Source organism: Lycorma delicatula, chromosome 3 (assembly GCF_047948215.1).
Source record: "Lycorma delicatula isolate Av1 chromosome 3, ASM4794821v1, whole genome shotgun sequence".
Lineage (NCBI taxonomy): Eukaryota > Metazoa > Arthropoda > Insecta > Hemiptera > Fulgoridae > Lycorma > Lycorma delicatula.
Genome location: NC_134457.1, coordinates 154,854,835 through 154,874,203, shown reverse-complemented (window position 1 = coordinate 154,874,203; position 19,369 = coordinate 154,854,835). Strand labels below are relative to the sequence as shown.

General features: G+C 31.1%; 1 protein-coding gene across 5 annotated transcripts in view; it reads right to left on the bottom strand.

Annotated features, from left to right (window-relative positions):
- Mef2 (myocyte enhancer factor 2) overlaps positions 1-19,369 on the bottom strand; it is a 362,113-nt gene that overhangs the window by 16,862 nt on the left and 325,882 nt on the right. For 4 of the 5 annotated variants that reach the window (XM_075360828.1, XM_075360829.1, XM_075360831.1 and 1 more), the window contains 4 exons: positions 9,907-10,074; positions 8,011-8,214; positions 5,561-5,855; positions 4,345-4,553 (listed from right to left, as the gene is read on the bottom strand). In XM_075360828.1, the coding sequence (XP_075216943.1) occupies positions 4,345-4,553; positions 5,561-5,855; positions 8,011-8,214; positions 9,907-9,960 (762 nt within the window). In that variant the 5' untranslated portion in view covers positions 9,961-10,074. The remainder of the gene's footprint in view (positions 1-4,344; positions 4,554-5,560; positions 5,856-8,010; positions 8,215-9,906; positions 10,075-19,369) is intronic. The other variant, XM_075360832.1, reaches the window with a different exon arrangement.

The following is a 19,369-nucleotide window of genomic DNA, read 5'->3' as shown; positions in this document are numbered from 1 at the left end:
GGAATAAGAACTATATGATCCAAGATTTCCGGAGGGCTACTGGGAGCACCAGTCCTCTTTTAAGAGCTTATGATGAACATTATACGACAGCACTGCATGTGTTAGAGGGGTACAGTAGGACCAGTAAAAAGACATTACATGAGCTGGATGAGAAAGAATTAAGGAGCTTAAAGTGATCATGATTGCTTTGGTGAATGGTTATGAGATGGTTATGACTAAGCCTCGTGGTTACGGAGGTTGTTAATGTATCTACTTGGGTGCCACAGTTAAAGCAACCACAGCGATGGAGTGAAGTACTTAAAGGAAAGCGTGAGGCTACTATCTAGTTGGAAACCCAAGGTCCTGTTTGTAAATAAAGGGCCTGCAGCATAGACTAGCACATGAAGGATGACTTTCATGTCGTCCTGCATGATAAGAGGCCAAACCTGAGAATTTGGAATATCAGAGATTCAAAAAGAGTTGATCGTTGTCGCAGATGACAAGGAGACTGTGAAGGTTATTTCGAACTCTCTAGAGGTTGGTGCATCCAACATGAGAATTGCTCCAAAACGACTGAGGCACCCTAGAGTTATCATATACGATATCTATCGATCTGATTATTGTATACAGTACAATAATGATCTGAGAATGAGCTCTGATTCTTTTGAGGCAGCAAAATAGTCAGATGAGGTCACTTTCAAGGCCAGATGTCGGTTGCTATTTAAATCGGGTAGGTATAAGGCAGAGGTTTATCATGGCATTTATGAGATTACTCCTGAGATTCTTGATAGCTTCGTGAAACAAGGCAAGTTATTCATCAACTTTTCTTTGTGAAGGGTTAGAGAATACTTAATGTCGAAAGGAATGTCTGGTGCTGCTTTAAGTGGTGCCAATGGTCATATGACCAAGAAATGTAAACAATTGATAGTGGTCTGTGCACATTGTGAAAATGAAGGGCATCAGTCAGTCAATTGAAGGGATTAGTTTTGGTCAGTTGAATGCACAGGGTGCATATATTGTTTAGGTGGAGCTTACTTAATGAGGTTGCTCTTTGTAGGAATTTGGATGGTTTATTACAACATTCCTACACTGTTTCTGATGAATGAGCATCAGCTTGTCGTTAATTTGGATATTCCTAACTTCCATCTTTATGTTGCAAGTTAATATTTTCAATACCGTGACCCTCCTGATCATCATCTTGAGGCCTGGGATAGGATTCTCAGATTCTCTGGTCCGAATCCAATCCTCATTGATGCAGACGTCAACACTAAGTCACCAATGTTAGTGGTGAGTTGGTTGGGGGCTTTATAGCCTGACATGGTATGCAGGTTTTAAATGAACCTGGTGAGTTGCTCACCTATGTGAGTATGATGTGTGGGTGTCGATTGTTTGGTGGAACGAACATTGATGTTACCACTGGTATTCCTGCCAATGTATGTAAAAAGCGATTGGCTGACAATTGCTCAAACGATCATCTGTTAATTATTTATGAGATTGTTGGTGGTTCGCATGATCGTTACTGATGTAACGTTCTGGTTGAGCGTGGTGGAGGTGGGGGGGGGGGGGTGTCGGCTTCTGCACAGGCATGCGGATTGTAAGAAGTTTGTCGATCTTTTGTCAGCCAGACTTTGTGTTTTAGATCAGGGTGTGGACATGATTGGTCTAGAGGACCTGGCGAAGGTGTTAACAGCGGCTTTTATCAATGTCACTGAGAACTCGATTCCCTGCAGTTCAGGTCGGGAGAGGCTGGCTCCTTGGTGGAATAAGGAGTTATCTAAAATGAAGAAAGCTGTCTGTCATTTACAGACAGCCTCTCAACGTAAGGGTGATCCTGAGAGGTGGGCAGTTCTTATTGGTGAATTTAGGACGGTAAGAGGGACTCGTGACGTTCCTTTGTGAATGAGGAACGTGTATAGGGGAGTTGTGTATAGGGTTCTAGGACATAAACATAGATAAGATGTTTTTCTGTCCGCTCTCTCGATCCAGCAGGAAGTGGTTTCAGATATCACTGAAATTTTATGCAGACTACTCGATGATTTCCTCCCAGGTGATAGCGAAACTGGAGAGATTGCATACCAAATTCAAGCACGGTGTGAAGTTGCTCTGTTTCATAGAGATACATTATCTGTGAAGATTGCTGAGGCAGAGGTACATCAGGCTATCTGTAGTCTTGGTAGAGGTAAGGCACCTGGCTTTGATGGACTGATGGCTGAGCTCCTTGTTCGTTCAGTTGTAGTTAACATGAGAATTATCACATGTGTATTTAATAAATTATTGTTTGGTGGGTTTTCCCAGTGTGTTGAAAGAAAGGGATAGTAAAATTGTTGTTTAAGGGATGGCAACAAGGATCTGACTGTTAGTTCATCATATCGGCCCCTGACATTGCTACCGGTTATTAGCAAGGTCTTTGAGAAGCTGTTGTATATTCATATAAATGAGAAGTTGGACTCGCATGGGTTACTGATGGAAAACCAGTACGGGTTTTGCCCCGGAAAACGCACAGAGGATGCCATACTTCATGTGATGAGTGTGGTGTTGGTCAGTGAGGTGGAATATTCTTTGTGATCTTCATAGACATTTCCAATGCATTTAACAATTTTTGATGGCCTTCTGCTATTTTCCAGTTACAAAGCCAAGAATGCACTGAAAATGAACTGCAGGTGTCAGAAAAGTTATTTCAGTTATCAGGATGTGTAGCTCCATGAAGTAGGGAAGACACTGTATAAGGGTTGTCCCCAAGGCAGTGATTGGGTCCTCTCATGAAGGTGGTGGAGTTTGATTTTCTTCTGTGTCTGAGGCTGCCCAGTGGGTTTCTTGTTGTGGCCTATGCGGACGACGGTCTTCTGCTGGCTGAAGGATGCTCATGAAGGGAGATCGAGCTCAGGGCCACTCATGTATACAGGGTGCTTGAGCTGTGTGGGCTCATCAACACAAGATGACTTTCAGCCCGAAAAATATCACGATGAAGCTCCTCAAAGGCCATTTGGTGGAGAGTCAGCAAGTTTGAGTATTGATGTTAGGCCATTGAATAAACTACTCAGGTTCAGAAGTACCTTGGGGTGTACCTTGATGAGAAATTTCGGTTCAAAAGGCACCTTCAATACGTCGCAGAAAAGGCTGCTAGATGGGATGGGACTATTGATGGGTGATATATGCGTGATCTCTCCCTACATTAGAAGCTTGGTGCCTGATATGTTCCCCTAACAAGTACTTATCTCAGTTTCTTACCGGTCACAGGGCCTTCAGGGGTAGAGTGGCTGGGTTCGGCCTGGTGATTCGGATCTTTCTTGTTGTTCAAAAGTACTTTCATCAAGCAGACGTACCATTGTAACTAAGACTTTAGGTTAAATTTACATAGATATTAATCAAATAGCTGACTAACACTCTTCACAAGGTTGCCAACTAATACTTACAAAAGTTTTAATTGTCAGCATTAAGCGTTTCCTTTACTAAAAATTTTGTTTAATTATTGAATGATAAGTACAACATATCTTTATTGTAATAATAATATGATGCAACTAACTTTTATACAATGATCTACGATTATATATATATATTAAAATAAATTAGAATTAATTTAAATGATCATAGACTAGGTTACAACAATATGGAATTCTTGATAGTTTAAATAAAGATTAAACTGTATGTAGTACAAAGTTACACCAATTACTTCAAACAATGTACCTGTAATAATGGTTGGTATACAAGTCCTGTCACTAATCTTTTATAAGTAAAATTATAGACAGTATGAAAAAGTAATCAATGGACTAATGTCCATCAATGATTTCTAAGTAGTTCCAGAAGATATAACAATTTAAAACAAAAAAGTTAAACACAATAAAAAATGATTAACAGTTTTTTATTAAACTCTTAAGTTCATTTCTATAAAGCCTCATTATCAGTTCATTCACAAGCTGGTAATGTTTATAACTTACATACAGGACAACATGTGGCTAAAATATATCACCAAAATCATCACAACTAACCCAACAATTGATCTTAGATTCCAATTCATGAATTTTGGAAATTCATGGAATAAGTAAGTTAATGAAAATGATTACAGGAAGTCAACAGAAGCAATCTGGTGACACGGAAGAAACTTATTATTATTCTCAATTTTTAGGTTAAAATCTATTGATTTTTATATTCTAAAGACTATCACTACAAACATTAGTTAACAAATACTAAACATATAAATAAATGTACATTATTTTGACAAAGAGGGAATTACTTATTATCGAAATAAAAAAAGAGAAATGTAAAAAAGAAAATTCATTTTAAAATATAATAAATACAAAAAAAAGTTTTTCATTTCTTAAAGAAAAAGAAAACTAATATTAATCAATATGAAATGATTAAAAGCACCTCTTCATGAGGATTAGGTATTACAACTCTGAGATTGGCTCTTTGTGGAACAGGTGAAGAATGTTTTGGCGGTCCTGTAGGAGGCGGAGGTTTCCCTTGTAAATGGTGGCCAGGAGGAGGACCTGGTGATGGTGACCCTCCCAGCCCCGGCGACGATGAATTTGGATAACCGTTACTCATCTCTAGCATTCCTCCTGGTGGGTAAACTGCTGAAAAAAAACCAAACAAGGAATGACATTTTCTATTTTTCATAATGCACTTATAAGATTATTTTACTTCAAATGTAGCAATTATGTTATGAATAATACACAATATGAGATGAAACTTCAGAAACTTGTCTGCAACAAAGACAGTAGTAGATATTAAATAGGTACCTACTTGCAAACATTGTAGACATTAAAAAAAAAGCAAATGAATGAATAAATAATAAAGTAGTCGAAAATCAGTGACCTGCTTATTTGGACAGTGTATTGGTCACTATACTATCAAATTAAAATAATTATTCAAAATTTTACATTTATATTTTATGTTTATATTAATGCTTTTCTTTTTCTTAATAACCGATACTATTTTTTTATGTATAAGATAAAAAAATATATTCCTTTGCATAACAATTTATACTTAAGTAAATTTTTTAATTTACTTTTTGCTATTACACATGTAAAATCACTGCCTGATATTTAGCTGAAAGTAAAGGAATTCTATCATACTTAAGTGAATTATTAATTTAAATAGACCCAAAATTACAACCTTGAAGAACCTCTTTTACTGCTTCTAGAGCTTTAAAAATGTCTCTGCTAAAAATCAAATATAGTTACAAATCTGATATTACCTGGTAAATATATAGGTGGGGATAAAAATTATTTCTGAATGGTTAGAGCATTAATAAGGTTTCCAGATTGTTTGTACAAAATAATACAATGGTAAATTACACAAAAATGTACCCACCAATCAGTACACTCAATTACTACGTTTACACATCATTAATAAAAGAAGCTGTATCTAATAAGCAAATTTTATTATAATTTTTATTTTCAGTGAATTCTAGTACGTGCCGTAAGTGTTCTAATCCTATTAATTCAATTATGGACAAGTTTTATTGTAATTTCCTTTTACACAAAATAAATACTTTTATTTTTGATAGTACATTCAGTATCCTAAATTTTATTTCAACAAATAAATATTCAATAAAAATGTGGGAGTGAAATAAACAAACCTGAGTCTGCTTCGGAAGAGGACGGTCTTGGACTGACGCTACTTGTTTGGCCCATATGTGGACTCGACTGGAGAAGGCTTGAATCGTTGTAGCCGACCGGCACGGCAACCGGTAAAGTGTAGCTGGACTGTGGCACCCTGTTATTTGTAATTTGATTTCTTTGCATCATCATTTGAAACTCTTCGTCTATTTTACTATACTTGGCCTCTGTTCGTGGAGTCAATTGATATTCAGAATCGCCCTCAGGGCTGTCTGGACTGCATGCTCCATTTTTATGTTCCTTTTTATTTAATGCCTGAAAATAAAAGAGTGACAGGTCAGTTTACATATATCTATACAATATATACTAAATTGATGTTAAATATTACTAATTAAATACCTAAATATTTACTTATTATAATTTAAAAAATCTTTTAATTTAAGTTGAATGTAAAACATTATTATATTTCATAAAATATATATCACACACTTTAAATTATTAATCATTAAAAATGTGTGTATTAAGTCTTTTGTCAACATTTTTAACACTGAACTCGGAAAGCAGTAAAATAAATACGTAAAAGTTTTTAAGTTATCAAATAATTTTTTTTGATAATTAAATATTGTTATATTACAAAAAGGTAAGAAAATAAAGAATACTTGATTTTTTTTTAATACTAGTTCCTTTCTTAACCTCACTAATTACAACAAACTAGAATATTATCCAAAGAATAATATAAAAATGTCTACAATATGTGTAAAAGCCTTCAGTAGAGAAGGCTGAATCAAAACTAAAGTATTATGAGGTGTAAAACTTCCAATTAAATGTTAATCCTAATGATATGTTGATATGTAACTGATAAGAACATATATAACTATAAAATAATAAATAATTTGGGATACAAAAAAAAAGTATTACCAAGAGCAACACAAAAAACTATCTCAAATATAGTCATACTGAGAGTGAAAATAAAACCCAAGAATAGTTAAGAAAAAACTGACTTAATTTTGAACCTCCTTCAATTACTATGTGTAAAAATACACTTCAAGGCATACACTCAAAACATGTACTTTTTTGTAATTGTAATTTACAAAATACAGAATTTATTTCCAACTTTTGTTCCAAATCATATATATTTGGAACAGAGATAACTAAGGTTATTTTGTGTGAGGTTAGCCTATACCATAAGTGATAAATGGCAGAATTAAGTGAAAATCCTAGTAAAATTAAATAAAATGAAAAAACCTAAACTTAAAAATGCTAATTAGAAATTAGTTTCTATCTTCTGTCAAATTTAACCTAAAACGGTATTTTGTGATGTAATGTCATAGCATATACATTTAACGGAAACATTATATAACAGGAAACAAAATAGATGTGATTATAAAAACCTACTATAAAAATATTTTGAAAATAATGGGATAAAATTTCTTTTTAAATTATCAAAACGTAAGCAGTCCTTAAAAATAATTTTTGGAAATCAAAATATCAACATAATAAGAATCCCCAAACAGTTATTTACACATATTATCATCACAATGATAATAGGTATTGCAAATGATGCAAGCATATATCTGGCTGATTGATGCAAACAACTGATCAGCCAGTTTAACACAATAGAAGTACTTTAGTTTGTTACATTCATCATCTCTCCTCCGCATAGTAGAGGAAACATAAAAGACTATTTCAGAACCCATAGTCAGACTATTTCAGGACTATTAAGCTATTGCTTTATAAAATATGTTTGTCTTTCTCATACTGAGGTGCTTAAATCACATGTATGATATAAAATGGATGAGGTGTCAAGAATTGCCTTTTATAAGATTAATATAAAAGGTTTGCGGCCAAATTGTTAAATTATTACTCAGCAGACTGAATATTATCTACATTTTATTGTGCTTTGTATGTTGATGCTTAGTTTCGTGAAGAGGGCGATAAGAAACCGTTTCGCTGCTAATTTACCTATTATACCGATAACTTTGGGTATAAAGGTGTGAATTGTGCCTCTTATCAAGTAATTTAAAACTATTGTAATCAGGCACTTGTTTTTTGGTACGGTCTTTCAAAAAAACACTATATACGAGTACAAGATAGTGAGAATTTAAACCGGAGACAAAAGTATAATCTTTCAAATTAGAGGTTGGAATGCTAATTTCAACACCAATCAATCAGGATATGCATGTGAATTGTTTGATCCAAATCGATTAACTGTGAAGTTTCAAGGGATAGGAAGGGTCACTGTATCTTGTGATATTTAACAGCACATACACCAATCCTACTTACAATATGTATATCTGATAGTAGCATGGATTAAGAAATATCCTTCGGGATGATAAAAATAAAAAAAACAATAATAAAGCAAAGTGTATGAAAAAAAACTCAGTATAAACCAAAAAATAGACATCTTCACATACAACTCACTTTGAAGTTTCAAAGATATATAGCTGTAAAAATAATAATCAAAACAAACCTCAATAATATTTTTATTTGTTAGCGACTCATGTGGCTCATTATATTCTGTATACTTGAGAAGAACTTTATCCATGTCTGTACTGGCATACTGATAAAGTTTATTGGAGCTGCTAAATATAATAAGCGCAATCTCACAATCACATAATACACTTAATTCATATGCCTTTTTCATTACTCCAAATTTGCGCTTGTTAAATGTCACCTGTTAATCAGAAAAAAAGTAAATTTAAAAATTTTAACTACAATTCAGTAATGAAACAATTTTTATTATATTTTTAATTATTTTTCGAAGAAACAATTTTTACATAAATAGCTTTAAAGATCACTTTAGAAAATCTATTATGGAACATAAATCATAAAATATTTTTTCCTGATTTGGCTGAGTTATGATTATTAATGATATCAGTTGTTGTTATTAATGATGTCAGTTGTAATCAAATAATGATCATGAGATAAAGATGAGATAATAAACACGAGTAAATAACTAAAAATAAAACGAAAGCACAACATTTCTGATCTTGTATTATTTATATTCTCTCAGTGCTTTATAACATGAAATAATCATACTATTCGACTAGAAAATTTGACTTAAAATTGCAAACAATAGACTATATTTTCCCTAAATCTTGTATTTTATTAATTACTGTCGCTGAAAATATGCCACTTAGGAAGTTGTTATAACATATAGATTTAAAAATAACACTTGCGCACAGTAATTGTAGACCATCGAGGTAATCAGAAATATATATTTTATTGTTTCCAATAGCAGTAATAATTAATAAGCCAATATTCATATCATTTATGAACATAAGAATGTGTTTTCTTGTTCTTAATGGTGTCAGACATGCTATTACAACCTGAAATTAAAGCTATTGTAAAATATAATATGTGGATAATAACAAAAGAACGTGTTCCCTTAAGAATGCTATTCTGAATTCATAGGCTTAGATAAATAACACAACAATTACCCTATTGTATCAGTTTTGAGCGGAAATAAATGTAATTATTATCATCTCATAAAAAACCATCATTTTATTTACTTTATGTTCATTAAAGATTGTTTTTAAACTACTCAACTATCAGCTGAGTAGTTTACTCTCCAAGTTGTGAAAATTAAAAATAAAGGTAAACAATTATACAGATTAAATAAAAATAATTTGGCCAATATTAAGGAAGGAAGTTTATGTGCTTGCATAAAAGGAAACAAAAAGGTAATAATAATACTAATCATTACTGGAATTAATAATATTATGTTTACTCAAAAATGAAAGTAACATAATAGGAAATAATCTTATAACAGGTGCTCAAAAACTTCTTTCATTTTTAAATTAATTGGGTTTAAAGCTTTACTTATCTTTATAAATATAAAAACCTTTATGAATCTTTGTAGAACTTTTTCATGAAACAGTAGTTAAGTCTTCACATATAAGCTAGTTATACAAATATTTATTACACATTAATTACATTAAGAATTATATTTTGAGGTCATCATAAGGTACAAGGGGAAATAGAAAAAGCCCTAAAAAAATAGTGCCATGGCAGTTCAAAGATCAAAATGCTGAAAGAGATATTGTCATCCAAATCATTTATTAATAATAAAATTCTAATCTTACTTGTACATTACAAGTACGCAAGACAACCTCTGATAATTCTTTTAACTGATGCCATTTAGTAAAATACATACGTATGACAATGCCTTCAACTGTTACAATCATATATTTTATTAATAATAATTAAAAAACAAGCTCAATAAAAAGAATGTATAACTACAATTGTATAAACTGATAACCCAAAAAAAACTTCAGGTTTTATTATTTTAAAATGAATAAGTAACACGTCAATATTATTTCATTATATTCTAGGTGCATTGACAAAACACAAAAGCATTTCATACCTGTCTGTTTCGCTCATCAGTGATGCGGGATATTTGTATTTTCTTTCGTCCCATGGTGGGTGCGGGAACGGCAACAGGGCTCCCCGAGGTGTTTCCGTGACGGTTGGCAATTCTGGCGGTTTACACGGAGCGTTGGATGAAAACAAATGCGCGACTAACGCGATGTATCTAAAACAAAACAAAATATTACACATAAATAAATGTTGATGAAAATATATATTAAATATTATCTTTTAATGTACATAACAACTCCACAATGAAATTTGTACGAGTCACTAAAACTTCAATGTATCATAAGTTGTCTTCTTTAAAACCTATTTATTATTTTTTAATTTTAATGAATACATAACCTGAAAATTTTTTTAATGTTCAAATTCTTAAAAAATGTTATTCAATTTTTTGAAAAAAAAATTTGAATGTGCAGAACAAATAAAAAAAAGGAAGATAATTCTGGAAGCAGCAATACATAAACTTAGGGAAACAAAAATGAATTATAAAGGGATTAACCAAAATGAAAATAACTGAAAATCAATCATTATAAAAATAGTTTTTTGAGAAGTCTATTGAGATTAAGAACAAAAATATGTTACAATAAATAAAATAAATTATTATATATATAAAAAGAACCAAAATTTATCCAAATAAAAATGCAAAGGACTCTCACCTTAGCAGAGGAAAAATAATACTATAAAAGTAAATTAAATTCTGATTTTTGTGTACAATCTTTTTACTAATCTCAACGCCAACTTTCAACAGATCATGAGACAACATCAATTACCTAAGTCAAATGAAATCTGTAACGGCAGGTCACACACAAATTTATAAATATAAGGAAATGTTTTACAGCAGTCATCTATCGTTATGAACTATAACGATATAAGAAATTACATATTTTTATCATTTGAGCCTCATTTATGCCAATTGAACACCAATTGCCATAGACCAACTAACTCGTTAATAAATACAGATCCTATAAGTACTAACTTACAGCTGAAAATAGCCCCAACTCGCTCAGCCACATAGATTTGAACTGATGATTCACAAAGCTCATAATAGTAAATCACATGCTCTAAAAAGATAAGGTAGTTCAACAATTCTTGTAGCTCATTCATCACCTGGAATTCTTACACAAATCCAGCAGAAACTGACACCTATTACAATAGAATACTAGAATAGAAGCCTGAATATATGATATTATGAGATATATGGCTGTTATTTAAATAGGGGGTTGCTTGAATTTACTAAATGATTGCAGACAAGAAGATAAGATTGTACATCTACACTGTCTTATAAAGCTATGAAAATATGAACGATCTGAGTTTTAGTGAGGCAGATCGAACACATAAGATCTATGACTGATCACAAATCTGACTAAACCATCTCTTCTCAACTGATTATTTTAAATTAACACGAACACATTACTTATGAAATTTTTTAATTTACAATTAGAATATCAAGCGATAGGTATTTCTTACCATGGACTCAAATCATAAAGTAAAATATGAGTGACAGAAGAGTCACCTAACATAAGATCAAAATTAAGAAATGGCTCAAAATACTACAGGAACTACACACTGAGCAAAATCATCATGAAGCAATTTTTCTATAAACAAAATCTCACAGAAAGCGTTAAGATTGTATCTTAATTTGAGTCCGTAATTGAAACCAAGTCAGGGGTATGAACTATAAATTGAGTTTATTAAGAGAACTAGATATAAATTTTGTTGTTGCAAGCAACATTTCTGGTGGTATGTTATTTATTAAATTGCCTTGAATTTATGACACATTTACAGACAAATTAGCTTTATTAAAGTATAGAACTAGGTGCGGAGTATGTGCTTCCGTGAACTCAATTAGGTAGTTCAGAGGCCAACGAAGTAAGACAGTCAAGATTGTCCGAAAGAAGCCTATAGCAAAGGCGGAGGCTGAGTTATTAACTTACCGATGCAAATGTCTACCGAGCCATTTAATGCATAGCTCAAAAAAAAAAAATAATAACGGCTCACTGTTGTCAACAAACTTCTCAGTGACTGTAGTGAACTCATTGACCAAAGCTGAAATACTTATTGTTAAGATGGCTGGTAACAGCAAAGGGATAATACAAGATATTGATATGAAAAGAATCCAGAAGTCAATGAAATAATCCATTACGGAAGATTAATGAATATACCACAATCATAAAACTTCAGTGACAAAATGGCTTGAAGATCCAAGATACAAGAGCCTAAAAACATAATCACTACGTATACAAGGAAAACATCAATGTACAGTCCCCAAATTCATCAAAATTGGATTTAACAAGCACACAGTTATAGTTATAGTTAAATTTTAATAATGAAACCAGCAAACTGAAGATCTAGATATATCCTGAGTAACAGGATGCATGATGTAGTCTTCTTCAGTTAAATTTTCTGGAGATGCTCAGGATAAATGACTTTGAATTTTTCGTAGATTGAATACTACAGAGAGGGATAGTGAGAAGTAATGTTGCTCAGACACTATAATCAATCCACTATACAGTTTCAATTCTGATACAATTTCATATTAGGTTTAATTAACATTACATCTTATAATTAATACCATTTTCTTAATTTTCAATACATTACAACCAACCAAACTACCAATAATTAAATTCCTGATAAGAAAGAATTTAAAAAATAAAATTACTTCAGATTACTGAAAGATTTTTTTTTTTTTTTTGGTGTAACATATTAGTATTAGTATTTTAATGGATGTAAATAATTATGTATAAAAAATCTAATTAATTTCTTTATATGAAATAACTCTTCAAGGTACTTCTATATAGTCTACATGACAAAATTAAATTATATTTTATATATATAAAGTTCTTTCATGTTTGTAATCATTTAATAAAATTCAACTCCAGGCTACAAAAAGGCATAAGCGAATGAGTTAAGATAAAAAAAAATGATTAAAAAACAAGGCATTCAAAAAAACAAAGGAAGAAAAACGATAATGAGAGGCTATTTATTTATATTTAATACATGCCATAATGGGTAGTAGAAAATTACAGTTGCACTTAATTAATAATAATTTATTGAATATTAATTCAGTGTACATAATAAAAGCGGCTTATAATACAGTCCACACGGTTTACAGAACAGAACAGATTCAGTTTTGCGCAATCGGCAGTGTTGCGGAAGAATTGGCTGGTAAGCGTTGCCAGGTGTGACGCACTTCCGGCGCCTACACGGCTTCGTTTCTATGGTAACGTCTGCCTGTCCTATGACCCTGTCACCCCCTGCGCGCAGCAACTGACCTTCCATCGTTCTGATACAGATATCCCCCTGCTTATCACTCCACCGCCGATATTAATATTATATTCGAGATGATCGCACAAGAAACACAGATCGCCGATATAAAATATTCTTGTAAAAATAGTAGCCGTGCGCGTTTTCCTGGCGTTTAATTATTAAATTCATAAATATATGAAAATAATTGAAATATTAAAAAAATTGTTTAATTATATCCATTTATCAGGAATAATTATGTATTTAAAAAAAAATAATAAAAAATTTTAAATCGTTAAGTTCCGCGTAGTATAAAAAGTTCTGCCTTTCATCGGGAAAGTTACGGGTTCAAATCCTAGGTTTTACGACTAAAAAATTTATTTATAATAAAATAATTCTGGTGTAAAAGACGAATGGTATTCTGAATATGAATGGAATTCTGGTGTGTAAAATACGAATCAAAGAATTAAAAAAAAAAAATCATGAAAATATAGATTTGAAGGGTAATGAATTACGATAAAAAAACCATGTACAACAAAAAATAAAAAACAATAGAGGCGTTTGAAATTTGTAGTCAGAAAAATATATTGCAAATTAGACGGGTTGATAAGATACGAAACGAAGAGGTCTAAATATAATCAGCAACGGAAAGAAGTTTGGATTTTGAATTAAATTAACGGGCTTTCTTTTAAAACATCCATCTTTAGTAAACTCGGTGATGGAGTAACGTTTAGAAGGTTACAGGAAGACAAAATTAGAATATATAAAACAGATAAATGAGAATGTAGGATATAGTAAATATCTTGAGGTGAAAAGATTTTCATCGAATAGAAAAGGTGGGAAATAGCATTGAACCGGTAAACTGACTGATGAATAAAACATTAAAAAAAAAACAATCTAAGAAATATTTTTTTTTCGTTGTACCTGTTCCGTTTATTAATTATTAATAATAGAATATAAAGAGAAAGATATTTATTTGGCAAAATAATGCAAAATTACATCGCTAAATAATTAAAATATATAATATGGATACATACAATACTAGACGTATCAAGAGATTTCAAAAATAATTGTCTAGTTGGACACAAACAGCGTAGGGAAAAATTGTGCATTAGTAATGAACAGTTAAAGAATATAATTCCTTCCCAACTTGTGAAACAACGTCTCACAAATAGTTTCTTAATACCAAAGCAAAAATACACAACGAACACAACGAACAGTAACTAGTAATGATATTAAAAAAAGTAATAAAATACTGTAATAACAGTTAAATATACTTATATATACTTCACTATAATTAATAATATTAAAAATTGTTGTTTTCTTAGTTATGCTCGTATACAAAAAATTTATTTAATTTCCAGTGAAGCGATTTAAAAATAATCAGAACTTTTGGTCACCTCCAAACAGTCAATGTCTCCCGTGCTTAAATACGATTCAACTGAACAAATTCCTTCCCCTAACAAAACAAATATAAACAAACAAATAAATAAATTCAATGTTAAAAATGAAACCAAATCGATAATTTATTAATTCAAAGGTAATAATAATATTAGTACAGGTTAATAAATAATAAAAAAATCCGAAAAAACTTGATTAGATTACCCAACGGTCAGCAGGCGAAAGGTAGGAAGGATTGTCGCAAGGTAATATTTTAAAAAGAACCGGCCTAACGCTTAAGTTGAGGGTCGAGTCGATATTATACAGGGCCAAATCAAGGGTGGATAAAATAGTTAGCGTGCAATAAGCGATGAAAACGAAAAACAAAAGGACCACCACCTCGACTGTTCACTGTCAATGCCGTAAATGTTAACGAGTAAAAAAACTAAACGATTCTTTTATTAATAACAATACCGTTTACAGTGTTATAAAATTTATTAAACGGGGATACAAATCGCAAACAGAACCGGTAAAACCACTTTTTAATTACTTTAATATTTGTCTAATATATTGAATTTAAATTTACAGTTTAATAAAGATTTTATCAGGTTTACATCACCGGCTACGGTATGGTAATTTGCAAATAACTCGCACGCCGGTTAATTTAAAGAATATATTAACTTACGGAATTAAATTTTTCGACCTCCTATTTACCTTAACCTTCACAACATAAAAAAACCAACTTAAGAATACGGCATTGTCGACCGATAAATAAAAATCATTCGTAAAAAAATCCGTACATAATAAAAACTTTGCGATTCGTAAAAGCACCCGGTATTTTAAACATTCATTTTACATCTGTAAAAAAATTACTTAACAACAGTTACAGCCATGTTTATTACATATGTATACATATGCATCCCGTCGCGGCTTCACTCGCGCAATAAAGTTACTTGGCCGTCGCGGTCAATTTTTTTTAATTTTATGTTTTTAGTCAAGTAATTGGAAAGAGATGCGGCCAGTTGCGCCCCTTAAAAAATAGAAATTTAAAAAAAAAATCTGACAATGGATTTTAGATATTTTATCTGAAGAGTATTTGCAAGCTCCGACGCAGTGAATATCTAGTCGGAAATGAGGGAAATTTGCGATAGTTCAAAATTTTTACCTTTGTTCACCCTTTTCAAGATCTAATTTCAAAAAATGCAGATATTCGTCTTTAGACGTTCACAAGAAGATTACACACACCAAAAATAAAGTTGTTATCTTCATTTATTACTAAGAAATTAAAAAAAAAACAAAAAAACAGTAATATTTAATGTTACCCCACTTAAACTCGGAATTACAAAAAATCCTTACTTACACCGTAACAAGAACATGTGTACAAATTTTCATTAATTTATCTTCAGTAGTTTTTCCTTGGCGTTAATAAATCATTCAGTCAAGACAAGTTGCTTGACAGGTGGGTGTATATATATGTATCAAAATTTTAAGTTTATTTTGTACAGTAAAAAAAAAAAAAACTAATAAATTACGATTTATTTTTATCGTGGTTATAAAACGTAATTAACAACAAACTACATATTCTTGCAAATAAATATGGAAATACAAAACGGAAAAAATAATATCAAACAATTATAAAGGATAAAGAGAAACATCCTGCGGAATACTTAACTGATCAACAGCTTCAATTATCTAGTTCTAAAGTTTCAGATAACTTCTCTCATTAAAGTACAAGGAATTTCAAGCGGTCAGCAAGTACTTAGTAGAAATAATTACCTTTTTTCTTTCAGTAAAAAAAAAAACAACATAAACCAACAAATATATAAACCTGAAAGCAAGGTAAGATAGCTTTGGAGATGGTTTAGGATCCGAGTTCAATTAAAAAAAATAAGAAAAGAAAACCCAGACGTTGATAATTACGGTTAACTTTTTTATTGTATTTTTTCAATGAAAGTGAGTAAAGACTTTATCCGTACATCCAAATAAATTATTTACATTATAAATAAATTTATTATAACATTGATTTCCTTAATTAAATTTATTTTTAAAAATAACTATATAAAAACGACCATTAAAATCAATGGATAATAGCAATTAAATACAACATAAACAAAACAAAATTATATTTACTTTCTACAAAAATACATATTTTACATAAAAAAATGTTAAGTTCGATAACGTCTTTATTAAAATTAGAATAAAGCAAATGTATATCACGTTAACTCTACAAAATTAAGCCTACAATACAAATTACATTTCACTTGCTAAATCTTTCTTAGAAAACTTTAAAATTAATATTCTATAATAGAGAATACTACTATATAAAAAAAAATATCGTTCCAATTTTGAAGTTTCATGACAAAAAAGATACATCAAATCAGGCAATTCTTTACAGTTTCAAACATCACGCTAACCAAAATAACACAAATGCAGCTATTAAAAATGTTCCATAATAAAAAAATTCTGATGTGGACATCACATGTGATGTCAAAGTCATGTGGACATGACTTTCTTGTACACCTATTAAATTACATATATACATTTGTTTTTTATTTTTTTTTTTAATGAGAGGGACAACATTTTATTTCATTAATAATTTCTGATATTTTTTCTTTTTTTGTTATTATTATTATTGAAATATTAGTTACCGTAAAACGTTTTTTACAATAAGAGGTTAGTAATTTTTAATAAATCAATAAATCTAAATTAAAAAAAAAAAGGGGAAAAAAATGAAGTCTGATTTGAACTGATGTGCCTTCCCCTTGTAAAATCCAAATATTTCATTAATTAAAATTTTAGATAGTATAACTCTGGAACCAATGAAAATAAGTAACAATTATGATATATCGTTGGAAAGCTCTCAACGAGGGCGTATTACTGCAGTTAAGAAAAAACCCAAAGTTTTTGAATTTTGAGCTTTTTTGGACATTTTTGGTCCAGTCGATTGTAATCAAAAATGGAGGTGCACAATTAGTAGTTACAACAGTCCTACATCCAGAATTTCAACATCCTACGACTAATCGTTTTTGGGTATGCGAGATATACACGTATGAACGTGCAGACGTCACGCCGAAACTAGTCAAAATGAATATTTCTGTTGAAATCTGAAAACCGAAATTTTTCGCGATCACAATACTTCCTTTACTCCGTACAAGGAAGTAAAAAATAAGCAATCTACGAATTTAAAAGCTAACATGGTCTTTTTATTAATTTATTCGGATATTATGTTAATTATACGACCATAATAATAAACATTAACAAATTTATGAGCATAGATTTCCCCAAAATTTGACCTCCAACAAGATTAGATTAGGTCTATTATTACTGTTCATGCATACATAACTGGCAGTTGTGAATTATTTACAAGTCTAACAAGCTGTTTTTTACTGTATTATTACGAAGAAGCAAATTGAAAACTGGACGCGTTAATAAAAAATACATGTATGGTCTTAAGATGAATAGAGAAATTTCTAGGTTTCGAACTACGGCAGTGAGTTATATTACAGTAAGATATCCAGGTTTAGTTATCTTGTAGATAGAGGAATTTGTAAGGGTTAAAAGTTATACAGGAAGATAAAATTAGAATGTACATAAAACAAGGGCGTACAATGTAATATGCTGAGCTTAAAAGATTAGTAAATGTCAGAAAGGAGTAGAAAAGTAGCAGCAATCAGCGCATGATGATTTCTTTAAAAAATGAAGATGTTTTGTAGTAAAACTACTTCTAAATATCACTAAAACAAAAAACTTCCTAAAATTATTTTAATTTTTTTTTGTAAAAACCTAATTTTATAAAATTAATTTCATTTTATTTAATAAAATGGCAGAAAATAATAAATATTATAACTGCTACAGAATTTCATAAAACTCTTACGGACAATAATGACTTTTAAAATATAAATCATAATATAATATAAATATGAACAGCCCTTTTTTGTAAAAATAAAACAGCTCCTGGAAATCTTTTTGAGCAGTGTGCTATTTGCTTACATAATTCTAATTTTAGCTTTGATTTTTTTTTATTGTATGAAAAATTACTTCATATAATATTTATAGATTACAGTATAAATAACAACAGCAAGTGTATGAAAAAATAACACAACGTATCACTTAATCAGAACAATTACGCGTCTAAATCTAACTTCGCACAAAGATTGAAGTTTTATATCATTCTTTTTCTCACAGACAAGGATTAGGCTTATGCCTGCTACGAGCTGCCTCACAACGAGCTATTGCCATCTTTTACGTGGTCTTCCAATGGTTCTCCTTTCGCGTGGCTGATAGATAATTTTGTATTTCTATGGGAAACCTATTATCAGACACTCTCCAGGTGTTGCTTCCATTAATTGCGGTAATCTGTCACTCTTTCATTCAAGCTAAAAATATCCAATTCCTTTCGTATTTCTTCATCCCGAACTCGATCGAACCGTGTGACGTCCTGCAGCCTCCTTAGAAATCTCCGCTGCCTGTATGTTATTTTCTTACCTTTTGGCGGTACCCCTTGTGATTAGCTTTCATAAAGAAATAAGGTGGCTACAATCTTATAAAATTTCAACCTCGTCTCTTTCCTTGCTCTGTTATTCAACGTCCGTTTATGGAACCACATTCGCCTTGAAATTTATTTACTTTCTTCTAAATATCAAAGTCCGTTTAAAAATGATATCGTATCCCAGTTAACCGCAGCGAGACAGTAACGCTTGTTACAATTTTTATAATAAGTATTACAACTATTATCTAAGTATTGAAACTATAGACGTAGATGTGAGCGATTCACGGACAAACATTTCAAACTTTCACACACGAGAAAGTAAAACGATCACTTTACGATAATT